Source organism: Typha latifolia, chromosome 4 (genome assembly GCF_019914945.1).
Source record: "Typha latifolia isolate L0001 chromosome 4, TyphaL0001v2, whole genome shotgun sequence".
NCBI classification, from domain to species: Eukaryota; Viridiplantae; Streptophyta; class Magnoliopsida; order Poales; family Typhaceae; genus Typha; species Typha latifolia.
The window spans coordinates 10,831,392-10,851,543 of record NC_133089.1 but is presented as its reverse complement, the minus strand read 5'-3'; the positions used below and the strand labels follow the sequence as shown (position 1 = coordinate 10,851,543).

Below are 20,152 nucleotides of genomic sequence, written 5' to 3'. Positions count from 1 at the left end.
AAAGAAAGAACCTGTGATTATGGGCACACAGATCTTTCTGTATCTGACTCTATGTATACTTTTATTATTTATTGAAGCCACACGCCTCAAGGTTTCTCCAGCTCTATATAAAGGTATAACTTTTTGTCATCAAAGAACAAGAAACAAATTGAAGCAAACTTGGTCACTAGCTAGTCGTATATTACCAAAGGGTCGACCGCCATGGAGGGATTGCAATTTTTTCTTCTCTCCCTCCTTTTGGCTTTCTCCATCGTATCACCCACGGCTACTGCTCAATTGAGTCCGAGTTACTATAACACAACCTGTCCCAATCTCGAGAAAATTGTGTTTGACGTCGTCACCCAGAAGGCGAAGGAGAGTGTCATCGTCGCTCCGGGCGTCCTTCGGCTATTTTTCCATGATTGCTTCGTTAACGTGTGTCTTTCATGCAAGCTGCAATTATAATTTTAATAGCTTGCTAGTTTTTTTTTTTTTGTGCTCATTATGAAATCATTTTGATCTTTGACCATGCAGGGTTGCGATGCGTCAGTGATGATCTTGTCACCAAATAAAGACGACGAATGGCACAGCCCAGATGACATGTCGCTTACAGCGGAGGGTTTCAATACCATCGTGAGTGCGAAGGTCGCCGTTGATAGCGATCCGCAGTGCAATAACAAAGTGTCCTGCGCTGATATATTGGCCATTGCCGCAAGAGATGTCGTAAACTTTGTAAGTATACATATACATATATATAAGCTCAACAATTTAATGAAATAGTAACTAGCTCATGACATTCTTCAAGGCTAGCTGGTTAAGACATTTAATGCATGCCCGCCTTCATCAATGACTTATATACTTATTGTTAAATATTTTCTGCAGACTGGCGGACCACAATACACAGTCGAGCTGGGGAGACTTGACGGTAGGAATTCATCAAACAGCAGTGTCGTTCTCCCGCATCCGAACTTCGATCTGGATGAGCTTAACAAGATGTTTTCGAATTTTAACCTAACACAAACTGACATGATTGCTCTATCAGGTTGGTTGGTTGTTTTAGGCCATATATAAAGAACATATGCATATATAGATAGATTAGTATTATCAAACTAACAAGGAAAACAAATAATTTTCTGAGTATTGCTTATTAGGTGGCCATACCATTGGAGTCGCCCGCTGTGAAAAGTTCTGGTACCGTCTCTACAATTACTCATCAAATGCAACGACGGACCCCTCACTGGATCCGGCATTTGCTGCTCAGTTGATGAAAGATTGTCCACGGCAGTCCAACTCAATAACCTTCAAATTCTTGGACGATGTAAGTCCGTTCGGATTCGACAATGGTTACTACAAGGCTCTGCAGCAAGGCAAGGGTTTGCTGGGTTCCGATGAAGTCCTCTACACCGATTCAAGGTCGAAAGGTACCGTCGACTTGTTTGCTGCCAACCAGACTGCCTTCTACGAGGCATTCGTTACTGCCATGACTAGAATGGGGAGGATCGGGGTGAAGAATAGTACGAATGGAGAAATTCGGATCGATTGCAGCAAGCCGAACTAGATTGCGATGAGAACGGTAGAGATATGGTTTGTTTGACACAGTGAATGATTTGGTCTTCCTTGGGATTTTTTCTTCTTACATGTCATGAGTGCTAGCTGTGAGTTGCAAGTAAGAATATTTTAAAGCCAATGCTGTAAAACGCGCGAATAAATTAAGGGGCCGTTTGGTTTTCAAATAATGCAAAGCAGTGTTTTGGATTATTTATGTAACACCCAGTTCGATCAATTAAATAAATAAATAATTAGAAAATTTAAAAAAAATGACGTGAGGAATCGAGTTGAATTATTTTATTAAACTAATTTTTGATATGATCCAGGTCTAATCGGATTGAATTAACAAGATATTAGGCTCGATGGATCGAGCCTATTTATCTTTTAATTGATTCATACTTATGTAAGTTTAGAGTTATATTCACTTTATTTAAAATTAAAAGTAATAAATAAATTCGACTAACTAACTTGACTCACGTGGTCGGATAATAGCAAACTGCTTAACACGTCCTTCCCCCTTGTTGTCCCATAACAGCATCTTATTCACCATTGTCACACCAAGCTCATCGCCTGACCATACCAGCCTTCTCAATTCCATTTCACCACCAACATTTATATTAGGTCCAATTAGATGTTGAAGTTCATTGATGATGGCTTGAACATATAGGTGATGGTTTTTTTACCATAATTTGGGGTATGATATCTAAATGATGTGATTTTTTATCCTATAGAAAAGTAATTTAGTAATTTGCAATTTATATATTCAACATTTATCAATATTCATTCGAATTAGGGTTCAATAATTGAGAGATAGACATAAAATTGTCAAATTATCTCCAACAACCTACCTTACGGTACAACAGTATTTTGCTCATAGATTTCTCATATAATCTCCAATTTATCTAATTCTTGATTCTATTAAAAAAAATCATATAAGGAGATTCTGTAAATTAAACTTATTGGTCCAAAACTTAGTGTTTACAACTGATCTTGTCACACTAGCAAAGAAAGAAAAAATGGGTGAAGAAGAAAGAGAAGATCCATTACCATTTGAAGGCGAGGAGCTTGATAAACGAGGTGCTCTTATATTAGCTTGGATATGCTTAAGATAAGTTCGTAATGCAAATATATAGGTGGCAATTAAGTTTGGTATTCTATATATTGTAATTCATATGTACATCTGTAATTTATATGTTCACAGTCAAGGCAAACTTCTATTAGATGATTAGAGTGAAGAAATGAGCCTAAAATCATTAGCACCAAATTATGTAATGACAAATTTATGGGCACAAAATATCAAGTATTTATGATGTATAATCATGACACGTTACTTATCAAAGAGTATTATGTGTGAAGAAATTGAAGATCAATTGGAAAGACATATTAGCTCAAGCCAATTTGAGTTGGCTAGGTAGGCCCGAGCCTAAGCCCATGCAAGCTGGCCGAAGCGAGGTGGGTTGTTGGCTGGCCCAAGGTGGGCTGCGGACTGAGTCTTGGCCTAAGCCCAAACTTCTCGCACGTTATGTTACTCTATTATTATCATTTAAATATTGTAAGTCTACTAATAACTCAACATTAACCGCAGATATCCTTGGATTAGCACAAACCTCCAAAATGAATTGAGTTTAGTGTGGAGTCTTCTCGTTAGTAGAAAAATAGTGATTGCAGGCAAATAAACACCTACTTAGTTGTACATATTGACTTATTTTGATACTTGACATGACTATATTTCGTGTGATTATTATGTATATTGATTAGTATGTGTTTGATAATACCTGTTATTCCATTATGATGTTTTCTTTATACTTATTGGTTGATATGTGGATGTCACTAGTATACATGCACTACCATAATAGCTATAACCTCTATGTCGAATAGTACCTAACACCCCCAGCTAAGATAATGGGAAAAAGAATTATATTATAATATTATATAGTAGGGTCTTCACTTGAGATTTTAGTTAGTAAATTCCAAAGAACCAGACATGTTGTTTGCCAAGCTTAGCAAGCAAAGGGGTGTAAACAAGCTGAGCTTAAGTGATTTGGCTCCAGCTCAAGCTTATCACGTTTAATAAAGGAGCTTTAATTTTAGGTTTAGCCTCGGCTTACTCAAACCAATATGAGCATGAGCCAAACAAGCCTATTTTTAAAAATGAGCTCAAACCTTAAACAAGCCCAAGCTTTGAATGAGGCTAAGCATTAAATTAGCCTAAAAGCCTTAAGTGAGCTGTTAGATCAAATATCTAACAGTTAAGAATGTATATATACATAATATATATACATATATATTAACAAATAATATTTTTTTGAGCCTATCAAGATGACCTTGAGCGAGTCAACTCCGGCTTAGCTCGGCTTATTTATTAAATAAGCTTTAGTTTTGGTTTAGATTTGGATTAGCTCAAAATTAGCCGAGTTGAGCTCAAGCCGAGTTGTAGTCGAGTTTAGTTCAAGCTGAGTTGGAGCTCCTCATTTATTTTGACAGACCTAGTAGGCAATATATGATCGATTTCACAAAAGTCAGACCCTTATGGTATTAAAGTGGTGGTAGGCGGAGTGGGATGGTTTGAACCTAGAGGTATCTAATAATGCAAGATTAAGGCATCATTGAGCGACGACTCATGATTTTCGCAAAAATGGTGTGATGATATTGAATCAAGAGCTTGGGTGGTAGGCGGAGTGGGATGGTTTGAACCTAGAGGTATCTAATAATGCAAGATTAAGGCATCATTGAGCGACGACTCATGATTTTCGCAAAAATGGTGTGATGATATTGAATCAAGAGCTTGGGTGGTAGGCGGAGTGGGATGGTTTGAACCTAGAGGTATCTAATAATGCAAGATTAAGGCATCATTGAGCGACGACTCATGATTTTCGCAAAAATGGTGTGATGATATTGAATCAAGAGCTTGGGTTGGTAACCTTGAGGTACAATGCTGACCTATAGTAATAGGCCTATAATTAGGGTTCTTAGTCATGGTAGCAGCAAATCAGTCAGTTGTTCACCTAATAATAAGTAGGCAATTGTATTGCCAAGATCTATCCCCTTATGGGTGTTTGCTAGTGGGCCTAGTGTTGAGTATAGTACGGGTGTTGGCCTATGAGCCTAATAACTAGCAAATTAGGTGGACTGATGAACATAGTGAAAACTAGCATGTCTAGGAGTTGAACTATGCTAGCTAATATAACTTATTATTTACCTTATATCTTACATAAGATGATGAAGAATGAGTAATCATTTATATGTTATTTGTTGGGTTGATAATTAGCATGAGTATACATATAACATAATGAATTTGAGATTGCTTGACATCATATTTTCTGTGCAAATGCATAAACTTTATCATGTTATAAAATTCTTTATGCACTATAATGCTAGAGTTGAATTAGGGTTTCTAATTTAGATCTATTTTTAGAAAAATAAATGGCTATGATTAATTTAATTTTACTTCTAGATTATCTTACTCATACTCCTAAGATAACTTAAGACTAAAATAATTTCTTAATGCTTAGATGATTAAATAAAGAAGCTCGCTTCTCTATATATTAAGGTCGGGTCTAATGAGTCCTACTCAGACTTAGCCAGTTAGTATTTATCTTAAAACTTACATGACTTAATTAAACTTGCTTTAGTGGCTTACGTGACTTAATTAAACTTACCTTAGTAGCTTATATGACTTAATTAGACTTGCCTTAAGGGCTTACATAAAAAATAAATATGATTCAATTAAAAGATAAATAGATTCGATTTAATGAGCCTAATGTCCTTATGATGCGATTCGATCTGACCCAATTTACATCAATCCACCATGCTTCTGGCCACCTTATTCTCAAGGTGTTCATTATGGTTTCCATACCTTTCATCGTTCTCGAACTATACATGTTGGTCTCATCTGCCATGTGGAGGAAGGCTCTATGGTGGGCTCTGCTCTATGACCCACTTGTTTGAACCATAGTTTGCTCTAGATGTGGGTGGCTAGGGCCAAATCATAGCTATTGGTGGTTCAAGCTAGGGTCTTAATGCATGCGATTTATGCCATGGCTCAGGTGTGGGTGGTCCAAGGAAAGTGCCGAAGGTGGTGATTTGGATCAAAAGTACTTAGATTGCAGGCAATGAAAAGCTAGGGTTTTCGACCCTAGCTCTTACCACGGGTGGGAAATACGACCCTACGACCACTACTGGCGGCTACTCCTGTGCTGTAGTGGTTGCGAGGATGGTCTCTAGTGGTGGAGGGACCTCCATCGTAGTTAGAGCATGGGGCGAGGCTGTAGTTTGGGTCAGCTCATCTCCTTCCTCATGGCTTGGAGTTGGTGGCAATGGTTGGCCAGTTTCCACCATGTTTGATAGTGCTAGAGGTGTGGGGAGGCCGTAACAAGCTAGGATAGCTGCCTTCAAGGCTTGGAAAGCCTTTTGATTCTTTTAGAGCTCTCCTACAATTATGTAGAAAATTCTTTTAAAAATGCCTTCGTCCATATCGGCGACTCATCGTCGGTGATTGTTGGTAGTGGAGGGGCGCTAGAGATACTCCCACAGGAATGGAGATGAATTCCTAATCCTCCATGGTCACTTCTTTCTCATTCATCTTGGATTGCATGATAACTATTGTTTGAGAACTATCGGCTCTAATATCAATATTACGAACCATATCTGAACTGATCCTAATGTAAGAAAATTATACAAATTTAGGTAATGGTAGCCTCATGAGATAGAGTTCTAATGACTCTAGTTTTCGGTCAATCGGATATCTGGATGCAAAGATATAATTCAAATAGTAGAGCAATATTAGAATAGGACAGAATGGTAAATATCTAATATTGCGGCAGTCGTTGGAGGATGGCGAACGACCTTATAGTATTGGATGGCCATAAGGTAGGGTGGTTGTGGAGGTAATGGTGGCTATGCGTTGGAGGTAGAATTAGGATTTCTAATTTAGATTTGCTCCTAGAAATATAATTGACTATAATTAATTTATTTCTACTATTAGATTATCTTACTTTTACTCATAAGATAACTCAAGCCTAAAATAATTTTTCAATGCTTTGATGCTTGGATGATTAAACAAAGGTTGGGTCTAATAAGTCTTACTCGGACTTAGCCCTAAAGGTTTATTTGACTTGAACTATAATTTGTCTTAGAAATTTATATGATTTAATTGAACTTGCCTTAGTAGCTTACGTGACTTAATTAAATTTGCCTTAGTAGTTTACATAACTTAACTAGACTTGTTTTAAGCATAAGAAATATATATGAATCAATTAAAAAATAAATATACTCAATCCATCGAGCCTAATATCCTCATGATGTGAAATAATCTGACTCGGTTCGCATCGAATTGTTCGTCTATCTATTAATTGTCTACATGTTTGTGTTATGATGAGGAATTTAAAAACTCATATTGGCAACTTCTTTTGTATACATCCACCCATAATGTACCTTTTAAACAGTATCAATTTTCATTTTTTTTAAGCAAGTCCATTTGGAGGACAAACTCTGATTTGTATGACCCATCTACTTCCATTTCTTATATCATCTGGATTAGCTAATTTGTTGACAATATGTAATGCCGTCTTTTATTCTTTGTGCATTATCGGTGGGTGCATTCTTATTTGAGGTCTTTTGTGAATTTATAATAGGCTTTCAAATTCCAACGATAATATGACAATTTCTTTGAGCTACAAAGTTTTACATTTTGAGCCATTTTCATCTACTCTAGAAATCATGCATGAAGAGCATATAATGAAAAGAAGAGTTAAAAGAACAGATATATACTATTAGGTATGAGCCTACCAACTTATTGTTCAATAGGAATTCAATGTGTCTATGTTCAAAGTCCATTTTATCAAAGGTAGGCAGTGTTCAAATTAGTTTTTGGGTTATATTATCTACCGATAATCTTCAAGTGAAAAAGGCAGACCGACCACTCAGTTAAGTGGCCTAATCCAGCTAGGATTAATTTCAAATCTTTTATTAATGATGTAGTTTATAAATGCTATGTATACATGACTTAAAAAATTTATCCTTACAAAAATTAATATATCGATAACGCTGATCACAAATGTCTTGTTGTTATAGTTGTAAAGTCAACCTCCTCCTCGATTGACTGGCTCCTCTAGCTTCTAGTAGCCTCCTCCTCCTCCTCCTCCTCCTCCTCTATCTATGTTGGTCTTCTCATCCTCCCACTTCACATCCTCATCTAGCCTCCTCTTTTTCCATCGATAAGCCACTATTGCAGTGCCACCTCCTCCTCCTTTATTGACAAGCCACAAATGTGGTGCCGCCTCTTACTCCTCCAGCCTCCTTATCCTTATCTTCATCCTCCTCCTACTCTTTCGACAAGCCACCATCATGGCACTGCCTTCTTCTCCTCCATTAACAAGTTGAAGTCGCCACCTCCTCCTCCTCTTTCAGCAAGCTACCACCGTTGTCTCCTCCTTCTTGGGCTTGGTTTGGGCTCAACTCGAACTTAGTCTAGCTTAGCTCGTGCTAGGCTGGAGTTGAGCTAAGCTAAGCCTAAACATCAAACTTAACTCGAAATTAATTTCGAGCTGAGCCTGAGTTAGAGCAAGCTCTCTCTAGCTTAGCTCATTTACACGCCTACCCTAATTTGCTTTCGCAATGATAAAAAAAAGAAAGGTTTGCCCTATTCCAACTCAATTCTAGATAGATTAAATCAAAGACACAACGGTGCGTTCAAATATTGGGGCACCCATTTGAATGCTTCAGACAACTTCAAATGCGAAGGATTTCATCCATTCGAACGACACTATATATCCATCCATTTGTATGGTATTATTCATCCCTTTTGATACTTCAACCAAATTCGTCTTTTTTTATATTCACTTTTGATTGAATGTTGTGATACAACTCATACGCAACTAAGTACAAATAACTACATCATGAATAAATGTCAGGCGTTATCCCAATCTGGATGGCGCTGGACTCAAGTGATTAAGCGAGAGGGAGACATCCTTGTAATGGTTTTTCCTTTGTTTTTATTTTCTAGATTTTTTTAACTTTTTCTTCTTTTGAGTTATTAGGAACAACATGCACCAATTGTAAGTTTTAGATTTTGAGGAGGTAGATTGTAATATGATGCTTGGTTCGTAGTGTCTGTAATTAGGTGTAACTTTTATATATACACGTGCATACATGCATATATTCAGAAATTGAGAATGCTTTATTTTTTTTTTTTTTTTGACAAAAGGCAACAGCTCTGTTTCATTGAAACATTTAAACACATTCAAACCATATAAAAATTTTAGAGCATATGATAGCCCTAAAACAAAACGAACAATAGCATATACCCCTACAAATTCAAAAAAAAAAAAGTTCATCAGCAACCCACCACTAAGGCTTAGTAGCACTACAAAACAAAGTGCTAACACCCATCACACAAGTTTAAAGACAGTCAAAAGAAGGGCAATAATCACCCTAAAAATGAGACGTCCTAGAATTTAACAGCCTAAAAAAATAGTCTCGGATTAGCAATCAACAGTAAAAAAGAACAACAAAGTTTAAAATTAGAGAACTGAGGTCCCCTCCTGCCATTCTAGTCTCCTGTCAATCTAGAATCTCTACATCCACCTGCTGCACCAACTTTTTTGCTCTTTTAGCTGCCTCCTCTCCTTGTAGCCCTGCTTAGCAAAGTAATATAGCTGTTACTTTATGTTGGATTTCTTCCTAAGATTTAGACTTATAAAAAAAAACCCTATTGTTTCTTTCCAACCACACATTCCAAATTAGAGCTGCAGCCCAAATAAACAACCATTTGTTCAATTCATTCTTTCTGCCACCCTTAGCATCAAACCAATTCTTTGCATACTTAGAACTATTGTTCGAACCCACAATCATATTCACCTTTCTAGCAATCTGTTTCACAAATTTACACCTCGCAAAGAGATGATTCATTGATTCATCCATTGATTCATCCTGCGAACAAAAGACACTTTGTATTATCACTCCAACCTCTTTTCCTTAAATTGTCTTTTGTTAGTTTTGACACATCAGCCATAGAAAAGCTCTTATCTTTAAAGGGATTTTTTATTTCCAGATTTTTTGTAAAGAATTAGAGATGATCCCTCCATAATTCAAAAATCTATAAAAAGATTTAATAGTAAAGATACCATTACTCGCAAGCCTCCACTTTATTTTGTCTTTCATACCTAATATAGTTAGCCCTCTATTTTCCACCATAGCAATCATTTTCTCCTCATCTTTTGTTTGTTGCTCAGTCAAGTTTCTACAGTACTTGAGATTCCAAGCACCTCCATTCCACACTTCATTTACGGTTACTTTTGTATCCCAGGCAATATCAAACAAACTAGAAAAATTTGTTATCATAGAACACTCCCCACACCAAATATCTTGCCAAAAGCGAACCTATCACCCTTCTGAACTTCCCATTCCGTGCTAATTTGAAATACTCTGCTAGTTTGAAGAACCCCTCTCCAAAAAGGAGAGATACTTGTAGAATTGTTACTCTGAAATAACTCAACCTTTTTCCTCTTATAGTACCTTTACGTTATAACTTCTGCCCATAAGCTGTTATCACTTTGGAGCAAGCGCCACCACTATTTAGCAAGTAAGGCCTTGTTCATATCAGTTAGGTCTAGGATTCCCATACCTCCCATATCTTTCTCTTTATAAACTTTTTTCCAAGGGATCAAAGCATATCTTTTTCTTATTTCCTTAGTGCCTCTCCACAAATTTTTTTTTCTTAAATTGTCAATTCTTTTCTTGACCCAAGTCAGCATATTAAAAAAAGACATAATAAAGAGGAATAGAACTCAAGACAAAGTTTATAAGCACAACTCTTCCCCCTAAATACAGCAATCTACCTTTCCAGCAAGTACGCCTTTTATCCACCTTGTCTATAATAGGAACTCAATCACTCTTCCTCAATTTACTATCGTGCAGGGGAAGACTAAGGTACTTTATAGGAAGCTTTTCTATTTTTCAATTTAGCAACTTATCAAATTTCTCTTCCATGCCTTGCTTTTTCCCCAAATACACTAAAGAGCTTTTATTAAAGTTTATCTTCATTCCTGATATTTCTTTAAAATAATACATAATGAACCTTAGAACTCCCACTTCCTTCTCATCAGCCTGAAGAAAAATCAATGTATCATCAGTATATTAGAGATTTATAATTCTTTTACCATTCCTATCCTTTCCCAAACCACTTAATAGTCCAGCTTGCTTAGCATGATTTATCATTCTATATAGACTATCAGCAATCAGTAAAAATAGGTAAGGAGATAGAGAATCTCCTTATCTTAGCCCTTTCTATATCTAAAATATTTTCCTAATTTCCTATTGAGAATAATAGCTAAACAGCTTGTAGTAACTACCTACATCATCTAGTTTATCCAATTATCAGGAAAATCTTATTACTTTAAAACATCCTCTAAAAAATCCCACCTAACTTTATCATAAGCCTTCTTAAAATTCAGCTTAAGTAAGTAACAGACCTTCTATTTTTAATTTTTTAATCTTGAAGATAGTGTCATGCACACATGCCACGCTATCAAGGATGTATCTTTTTTTTTATAAAAGCACTCTGATACTCTCCTATCATAGTTTCAATCACTTGACAAAGCCTGGAAGTCAACACCATTATAATAATCCTATAACTGTAGTTCAGTAGACAGGTCTATAGTCTTCAATCTTCTCTGCTCTACTTTTTTTTGGAATAAGTACCAGCATAACATAATTGATTCTACACAGACCCCCACAATTCTCATATAGCTCTTTAAAATTCTCATCAGATTAATTTTCAACTGCTCCCAGAATTTATGATAAAACTTTATACCCAAACCATTAGGACCCGGAGCCTTATTTTCAGCCATCTCCTTAATAGCTTTTAAGACCCAGTCTTAGTGAAAGGCTTACCAAGGTTAAGTTTCTCTTTCTCCTTTAATTTTTCCATTTCCCAAGCCATATCAATCATCCTTAATCTCCACTGATCCACTTCCACAAAAAGCCTTTTATAATAAACAGTAAGGTGCTCTTTTATTCTATATAAGTCCCTGACCCTATTCTCCATTAATGATTATATAGCAAATGCTATTTTTCCTTCTTCCGTTTGCAATTTGATGAAAATAGGTAGTCTCCTTCCCGCAACCATTTTTGCCTAGACCTTTGTTGCCAAAACATATCTTCCTCCTTGTACAACTGATTTAACTTTAGAATCAAATCAGTTCTATCATTTGCCTCCTCCTTTGAAAGATTCCTTGATTCCCCTAGAATATCTATAGCCTCTAGGCTCTTAAGCCAACTCATTTTTTTGCACCATGTCTTGCTTTCTAATGTTCTTGCTCCACCCTCTCAAACCTTTACGCACCTTCCTAATCTTTAAAGACCAGATATCCATAGTTGTTCTGCCTCCCTTATGAGAAACCCACCACTTTTTAACTAAGTCATCATAACCCTCTTTTGAAAACCAGTAGTGCTCTAATCTAAATATAATATTTTGCTTATCAATTTTTTTAGTATTTATCATCAGAGGAACATGGTCTGAACATATTCTAGGCAGAGCTATAACTGCTGATCTAGGAAATATTTGATCCCAATCAGTAGTTACAAAAACTCTGTCAAGAAGAGCCAGCATAGGCTCTTCCATCATATTTGACCAAGTATATTTTCTGCCTTTTATTTGTAACTCCATCAAATCTAACTCATGCATTACTCCATTAAATCTTTTCCTCTCTATTTCTAGAAGCTTTTCCTTTTCTATCTTTAGTAAATCTGGTAGCATTATAGTAACCTTTCATAGTCTTCCTATCATCTTTTCAGATGCATCATCTCCTCCCAAAGAACCTCCTTCTCATCTCGACTCTAGGGACTATACACATTTATCATAATCCAATCCTTATCTTTATCTCTGCTCCACACATGGATAGCCATAGAATGCCTGAACTGCACACTATCAAGCACATCCAACTTATTTTCATTTATCCCTACCAGCATCCCCCTAGAAGCTCCAAATGAGCGCAAATAGTCCCAAAGGGTAATTTGGCCCCCTCCCAATCCTTTATATATTTGGTCACTCATGACCTCTTTCTTTGTTTCTTGTAAACAAAGAAAATCTAATTTCTGTTAGCTAATAATTTTCTTTAGCCTCCTCTTTTTCTCACTACCACCCAAACCTCTAATATTCCAAAAAAAGGCCCTTCATATAGTCCCATCTTGTCCTTCTGTCTATGCCTTATCTTTTTCTTTTATAGATTTTATATATCTTTCAGCTCTGTCCCTCTCAAGATACTCAAGTTTTTTTTTTCTTTTTCCTCTAAGGTACTTCCCAAAAAAATTCCATATGTATTTGCAATAGATAGCAGCTTATTTTCATCGAATTTAGAAAAACTTAGACACTGTATTAATGGAACATTACCTAGGTTACTCCTCTTTTTTTGCTTGCTCTAGAGCTTTGGTTCTCCCAACCTTTGCTATTCTATCTAGTATCTTTTGTTCCTGTCCTCCTATTCTGAGTATATTCCTGATACTCCTCCTGATAGGAATTTTTTATGATGAGCTTTGTTTTTTTCTCATATATTTTTTAAATTCAGGACCTTGCGTTTGTAGCTGTTCCACCTCTAAAATATTCTATTCATTAAAAGCTGTCATATGCCATTCCTCATTTATCACAGCCTCTTGCTCTCCTATTTCTTCTTCAGTATAATTCTCTTCTTTCCAACTTTCTTCTGTTTGAGTTAATTTTCTCCAAGTTTCTTCTTCCACTAGAATTTTTTCCCTTTCCAAATTCTTTCTTACCAAATTTAGTTCTTCTTCAATGTCTTCTAGCACTTATTCTATATTATCTAGAGAAGTTACTAAACTATCTTCTCCCACTTTCTTTTTTCCTTTCAGCTCTCCCTTTTCTAGATCACTTTTTTTTCCTCCTTAATCAGAATGTATCTCATCTTCTACCTCAGTGGTAAGTGGTGCAGTCCACACGTGTGGCTCTTCTATCCTTTCATCTTTTTTCAACACATCTTTATTTTGTTCCATTAGCCTAGTTTCTTTTCTAGAAGAGCATTTCCCAGGAATATATTTATTCTCACCCTAGTTTCCCCACTTCTTATTGCTACTTTGTTCATTGCTTTGTATATGGACCTTTCTCATCCATTAAAAATTTTTCTCAGGTTCTGGTTTTTTTCCTAAACCCTCCACTTCACATGCCAGTTCAAAAATCATGCCTTCAATTATCATCACTATTCTTACATGAATATCAGCAACATCTTTGACAAGAACCCGTAATCTAACATATTTCAAATTTATTTTCTTGCTAGTTTGTTCACCCACTGTGACAAGAAAACCAAATGCATCCACCATCTTAAGAAAATGTATGTAATCATATATGAACCCACACTAGATCCCTTTTCCTTATCATTTTTACATCTTTCCTCCATGCCGAGAACTTCACGGTAGCTACTCCCAAGTCAATTTCCCCCATTCTTGCAACTTCCTCCATGCGAATCACCGATGGGAAGTCCACCAAGTATTCCTTCCCCGATGTTGCTCTAACTCTCCAGACATTGCCCCATGACCATAAGGCATCCATTGCAAGCTCCAGGTTGTTTGGAGAGATCTATCCTCTTACTATGTTTATCGTCATACATAATTTCAAGTTGAACTCATTTTTCCGCATCTCCTCTGATGCCCTTAACATTACCATCGGCGAGCTATCCTCGACGTAATTTTGATTTCTTTGCTCTATTTTGCAGAATCTCGCCCGATGCCCAAATCTTTCACACTTCTAGCAAAGGATACTGTTCCAGCACGTCGACGCCTAGTGGTCGCAATCACCGCACTAAAAATACCTCCTGATCCTCTCACTCCTTTAGATGAAGAAACCCTAGCTTATCTGTCTTCTCTTAGCTTTTCTTGAAACCCTTGAAGAACCTCCTTGTACAGCGGTCTACTACTCTCTCCCCTGTCAAATTTCAGTGTACTCCCTTCCTTCTAGCGCGATTGCTGAAGAGATGAGACCACATCGAGCTCTCCGTCGTGGGTGAGAATAGTTAGTTCTCACCTGTCGATTGCCGATCCAACCACTTGGAACTTTCTGAGTTTTGATCCCCTCAATCCGATCATTGATCCGATCCTTGATTCAGCCCTAGATCTGATCACCGAGCTGATCTATGGGCCGAATCTTGAATTTTGCTACCCAGAGTCTCTAGGCCCATGATACCTTTCTCACCCGAAGCAAATCTACTTTAAGCTAGTTGAAACAAGTAAGGGGGTTATTTGCAAATTCGTACACAACTTAATTGAGAATGCTAATTAAACTCCAACTTTTGATAATTTTAATGAACAAACGCAAGTCACATTTGAGACTATACATACGTCAGGACCAGATTATCCTTGGACAACCGGAAGCCCATTAGAACTCTGCCATAAATGCAAATAGGTTCTCAAAGTAGCGTACACTCTCATCAAAGATTAATACACCCATGAGAACCAAAACGTCCCTATTAAAACCCAATGCAAGTCCTTCCAATCCCATGACACAATCACCCAACGTCAAAACAAACTATATAGTAAATTAATAATTCAGTAAGCACTCAACAAAATGGCAGCCCCTATTGCAAAACAAAGGCTCGCACCGACGGCCACCTTGCTGGCCGAGGAGTGCGGCTTTACCTCCCCGACGGGACCTGCAGCCCCTACCGGACCTTCACTCACGGGTGCGCTGGCATCAGCAACCGGTGTAGGCACGGTGGCGGATTCCGTCGGTGGGCTAGACTGCGGGGCCTCCACGGGGGCTGGAGTTACTGGGTTCTTCTCGGGGGCGGGCGGGCTAGACTTCGGGGCTTCAACGGGGGCTTGAGTGACCGGCTTCTTCTCGGGAGCGGGAGCGGGAGATCCGGGCTTTGCCGGGGCCGGAGAAGGAGCCTTCTTGGGTGGTGCTGCGGCCTGAGCCGGAGGAGGCGATGCTTTCCCGGAGTTCTGGATACCAGGGGGAATGATGGCTTTGCTGATCTGTAGTACCGATATATTGTACGGCTTGGCAGCGATGACCTTGATCAATGTCGAGTCCACAGATGCCCCGGGCTCGGCGGAGCCGAAGATCATCTGCTCGTTGGGCAGCTCGGTGTAGTTCAAGAACCCCGACTTGCCGGTGGCGGTGCCAGTGGTCTGGTAGAGGGTGGTGAAGAGAGCGGTCTTGTTGCTGAGGCTGTCGAGTTTGACGGGGTCGTAGTAGTCGAGGATGACGTGGACGGCCAATACATTCTTCTGGACGTCGGCTGAGAGGGAGGTAATGGGGCCGATAGCGGAGTTGTCGACCGCGAGGACGGTAATCGTCTCCCGGCTGTTGATCTCGTCGGCTATCTTCGTCTGGGTGAGATAGCTGTTGAAGGTGGAGAAGTCCGAGAAGTCGGCGAGCATCTCGGTGATGTTGTGGGCCACGGTCGACGTGGATGAGAAGAGGAAGACGAGGAGCGGAAGCACCACGGCGGCCGTAGCCTTGGAGGCCATTATTAGAATTTACAAGGGGCCCTTTCGGCTTATTGGGAAGGATTTATTTGGTTGGGTTGGGAGGAGGACGTATGGAGGCGAGGGCAGTTATATAGTTATCTCAGTTTGTTTGATTTGTTATTTTTAGAACTTTTGCCGCCAAATTTGTCGGAGGGCTTGGGGTTTGTTTGGCGGAGGTTTGCCCGAAATTGGACAGCTCTCTTGTGGCTAAGGAACGATCGATGTAAGATGGACAAAGTCTTTGCTTAATTCAAAAAAATGCAACCATGCAAGAGCTATCTTGAGGTAAGAGAACTGGATTACAGATAAGAGTGATCACTCCAGGATAAGGTTAAACGACTTTAATTTTGCCCCTCACCTCATCATTATACTAGCATATTTACTTATAATATAATCTTTTTTATTTCATTTTTCAGCACCAACCATATGTGACAAATTTAGAATATGATAGGTTAAATCTATACATGTATTATGCTTTTTTAGAAGAAAGGAGGACGATGCATTAATTATGTTAATAAAAGAAATGTATATATACTATGTCTCTTGTAAATCATAATACAGAACTCCAAAGCGGTAAGATAAGAAAATAGAATATTCTATCGTGCCAAAAATGCCTTAACTGTCACCTAGCACTTATTATAATCTTTACTCTTACCAACCCCTTATTTAATATATTTTTATTTCCTTATTAATGATATTGGAAAATTAATTATTTTCTATTGCACTTAATAGTTACCTATCCGGCTATCCCTAGTTGTAATCATTATTCTTGCCTAACTATTATTTAATTATTTTATGTTACTATAATATCTATTAATTATTCCTTCAAGGTGATGTTGCTGAATTAACACATAGATGAGTAATGCAAGAGTTTTTCGCCAACTAGTTCCGATTCAAATATTTTTTATTGAAATGGACTTCCAAACTTATTATCAAATTGGGTCTAATTTATTATAGCCTTAATAAAAATAATAAATTGATCAATTTTTTTGTCAAGGGATTTAGTTAGGCATTTTTGACTGATCCTAAAATGATAAAATAATTAGTGTTTTATGTATATAAATATCTTTAAATTAGTCTTTCAATAGTTAAGGCAAAAAAATATCTAATTAAAAATGTTGAATTGATCCACATTTTTATTAGGGTTACAGTGACCTTATTTAGTAATAAATTTGAGTGGCAACTTATTTCAGTAAAAATATATAAAGTAAGTCTAGTTTAGTCAAAAACTTAGTAACGCTATGCCCACAATCACTTCATAAATATAATATAAATAAGATTATATCAAAAGTGTTTGTGAGCATAGTATTATTCTTTACCAATGTTTATTGTTCGTGTCAGAATCTTTTCTCGACAAATTGCTCTCCGAATCGTACAAGTCATTTATGTCAGGATTGTTTTGATAATTAAAGTTTAGAGTAGGGATTTTATCGGTTTCGTGTTGATTAATTGGTGACATGGCTGCAGACTAGGCATAATTGTTGATTGGACGCCAACTAGATCGGGTTGTTAACGGTTTACTTTTTTAGATTTAAATTAATAGAATATCTCCTATATTTATGATTTTTGAAAATATTTAATCTCCATTTTCTTCTGGTTTGGCTGTGTAATCATAGACGTAGTCGGATTTTAACATTATTTTAGGAGAACTCCCCAGACAGCATTTAATAATTTTTAAAAATGCAAACTTGTCATTTATTTTTCATGAGGAACCACCTACCTATAATTTATCGTCTTGTGGTTTGGCTCGATTATATTAAACCCCACTATATTTTAACTTTAAGCATTTAACTTTTCTATGGTCTACATTAAATTATAATAGTTACTTTTCCATCATATTTGATTAACCTGAAGTCAAATTTGATTGTCATCATTAGAGATAAAATTGTGAAGGATTAATTAAGCTTTTTAACGCATTGATTGAATTATAGATGATAAATATATTGAATATATCTATATTTTTATCTTATGTTTATCATCTAAAATTCAATTGATATTAGTTTAGATACGATAGCGAGGTTATTCAATCCTCTATAGTTTTTTATATCTCCAATAAGAATCTTTAAATTTGACGTTTATATTAGTCAAATATAATAAAAATAAGTAATTGTTGTACTCTAGTCTAAATCAAAGGAGGGTTAAGTGCTAAAGTTGGAGATATATAATGGTTTCATGTCATTGAGCTAAGTAGCCAAGTAAAATGCAAGGTGGAGTGAGCTCAGAGGCGATGCTAATTCTGTTGGTTCCTTATCACTCGACACAACCCTTCTCATCGTCGGTTGGAACTTGTTAGAGCCTGACCTTGGTTAGAGGTGAACAAGGAAGGAGTGGGATTTTTTATTTTTTTTTCGGCTAAGAGAAGAGAGCTCGAGAAGGTAAGGAGAGTATTGAACTAGAGAAGGAGAGATTGAGAATTAGTTAAAAAAATTTTACTATTGAATAATTGATCATTACAGAAGAAGCTTAGCTTATAAGTAGCTAGATAATAACTAAAACAAACTAACTATAAAATCAATCAAAATATAATAGTTGTACAAGGAATATTACAAACTAACAAACTAATTTCTAATACTCCCCATCTAGATGGCCAGTGAAGATCAATCACAACTATTTCGAATAGAAGTGGAAACAATTGAAAAGTAGGAAGACCTTTGGTGAAGACATCAGCAAGCTATTGTTGTGTTCGAATAGGAAGCAACTTGATAAATCCTTCGGCGATCTTGTCACGCATAAGATAACAATCGATTCCAATATATTTGGTGTGTTCATGAAAGGTAGGGTTATAAATTGCAACTTGATTATCACAAAATATCAAGCTCAAAGCAACATATGAAACTTGAAAAGCTTGAAGCATCCATGAATCCAAACAAGTTCACTAGCAATAGAAGTTACTTTCCAAGAGATTAGTGATCTAGTCCCAAAGGAGAACACAAAAACTAGAAAATGTATTTTTCTTTAATCTAAATAGGCACCCCAATATATTTTCTTTAATCTAAACAAGCACCCCAATTTTGAACTGTAGTGGACTTAGTATATCGAAGCAAGTGGTGAACAACATCAAGGTGAGGCTATTGAGGTTGAGAAATAAATTGATTCAACTTGTGAACAAAAAGGTAATGTTAGGTTTAGGAAAGGTTTGAGTAAAGAACTCATTGAATAAGCCTCCTATAAACAATAATATTAGGAAGAAGATCTCCTTTTTAACGAGCTCAATTTAAGCTTAGGATCCATAGGTAGATTAGCAAGTTTAATGACAAGAAATTAAATGTCTTCAAGAAGATGTGGAGAGTAATGTCTTTGAAGAAGAACGACATCCTTTTTGGACCAAGCAAATTCTAAACCAAGAAAATATTTGAGTGAACCAAAATTTTATTATTTAAACTGACTACGAAGAAAAGACTTCAAAGAATCAATGGACTTGGAATCAACACCAGTAATAATAATGTCATCAATGTAAACCAACAAAGTAACAAAGGACTGGCCAGACCCTTTTGTGAATAATAAATAATTATATTTGCACTATTGAAAACCATGAATAATAATATCATTTGAGAAATTTAAGAACTTTGAAAACCATTGTATAGAAGCTTGTTTTATGCTATAAATGGACTTATGTAATCGGCAAACCAATCTCTCCTCCTTAGTGTCAGACTATGCAAGAATTTATTTGCCATACCATAGGCATATCCATGTAAACCTCTTCAAACAAATCCCTATTGAGAGAAAAGAATTATTCACATCAAGTTGAACAAGAGTTCAATGATTTTTAGCAGCAATAGCACGAAGAACATTGATAATAACCAACTTGGCAACCCGAGAAAAAAGTCTCCATAAAGTATAAGCTTTCTTATTGAGTATATCCTTTAGCAACCAAACATGCCTTGTGTTTTTCTATACTCCCATATGGCCGGTATTTCACCTTGTAAATCCACTTACAACTAATAGAATGTTTTCCCTTGGGTAAAGGCATAACAATCCATCTTTTGTTCAACTCAATAACAACTAATTTAGTGGCAATAGCATCCTTCCAATGATCAAACTTAAAAGCTTGCTGATACAATTGGGGTTCAAAAGTGGAAGAGATGTTACAAAGTAAGCAACTGTGTAGAAAATAATTAGAAGAAAGATAGCTAGCAAGTGGATAAGA

At 36.8% G+C, this 20,152-nt stretch overlaps 2 protein-coding genes across 2 annotated transcripts; one reads left to right on the top strand and one right to left on the bottom strand.

Annotated features, from left to right (window-relative positions):
• The first annotated feature begins 201 nt into the window (after nucleotides 1–201).
• Nucleotides 202–1,797, top strand: LOC140785699 (peroxidase 45-like). The gene is made up of 4 exons (XM_073133662.1): nucleotides 202–414; nucleotides 514–711; nucleotides 862–1,021; nucleotides 1,131–1,797. The coding sequence occupies exons 1-4, from the start codon at nucleotides 202–204 to the stop codon at nucleotides 1,535–1,537; spliced, it is 978 nt and encodes a 325-aa protein (XP_072989763.1). The 3' UTR covers nucleotides 1,538–1,797.
• A 13,008-nt stretch (nucleotides 1,798–14,805) lies between these two features.
• LOC140786847 (fasciclin-like arabinogalactan protein 14) lies at nucleotides 14,806–16,075 on the bottom strand. The gene has a single exon (XM_073135537.1). The coding sequence runs from the start codon at nucleotides 16,003–16,005 to the stop codon at nucleotides 15,079–15,081; it is 927 nt and encodes a 308-aa protein (XP_072991638.1). The 5' UTR covers nucleotides 16,006–16,075; the 3' UTR covers nucleotides 14,806–15,078.
• Nucleotides 16,076–20,152: the final 4,077 nt, after the last annotated feature.

Bases quoted from the DNA above. Each gene is read 5' to 3' on its own strand.
- LOC140785699 (XM_073133662.1), top strand. From the start codon at position 202: ATGGAGGGATTGCAATTTTTTCTTCTCTCCCTCCTTTTGGCTTTCTCC. The intron at 712-861 runs GTAAGTATACAT...TATTTTCTGCAG, and splicing joins CAAGAGATGTCGTAAACTTT to ACTGGCGGACCACAATACAC. The intron at 1,022-1,130 runs GTTGGTTGGTTG...ATTGCTTATTAG, and splicing joins TGACATGATTGCTCTATCAG to GTGGCCATACCATTGGAGTC.
- LOC140786847 (XM_073135537.1), bottom strand. From the start codon at position 16,005: ATGGCCTCCAAGGCTACGGCCGCCGTGGTGCTTCCGCTCCTCGTCTTC.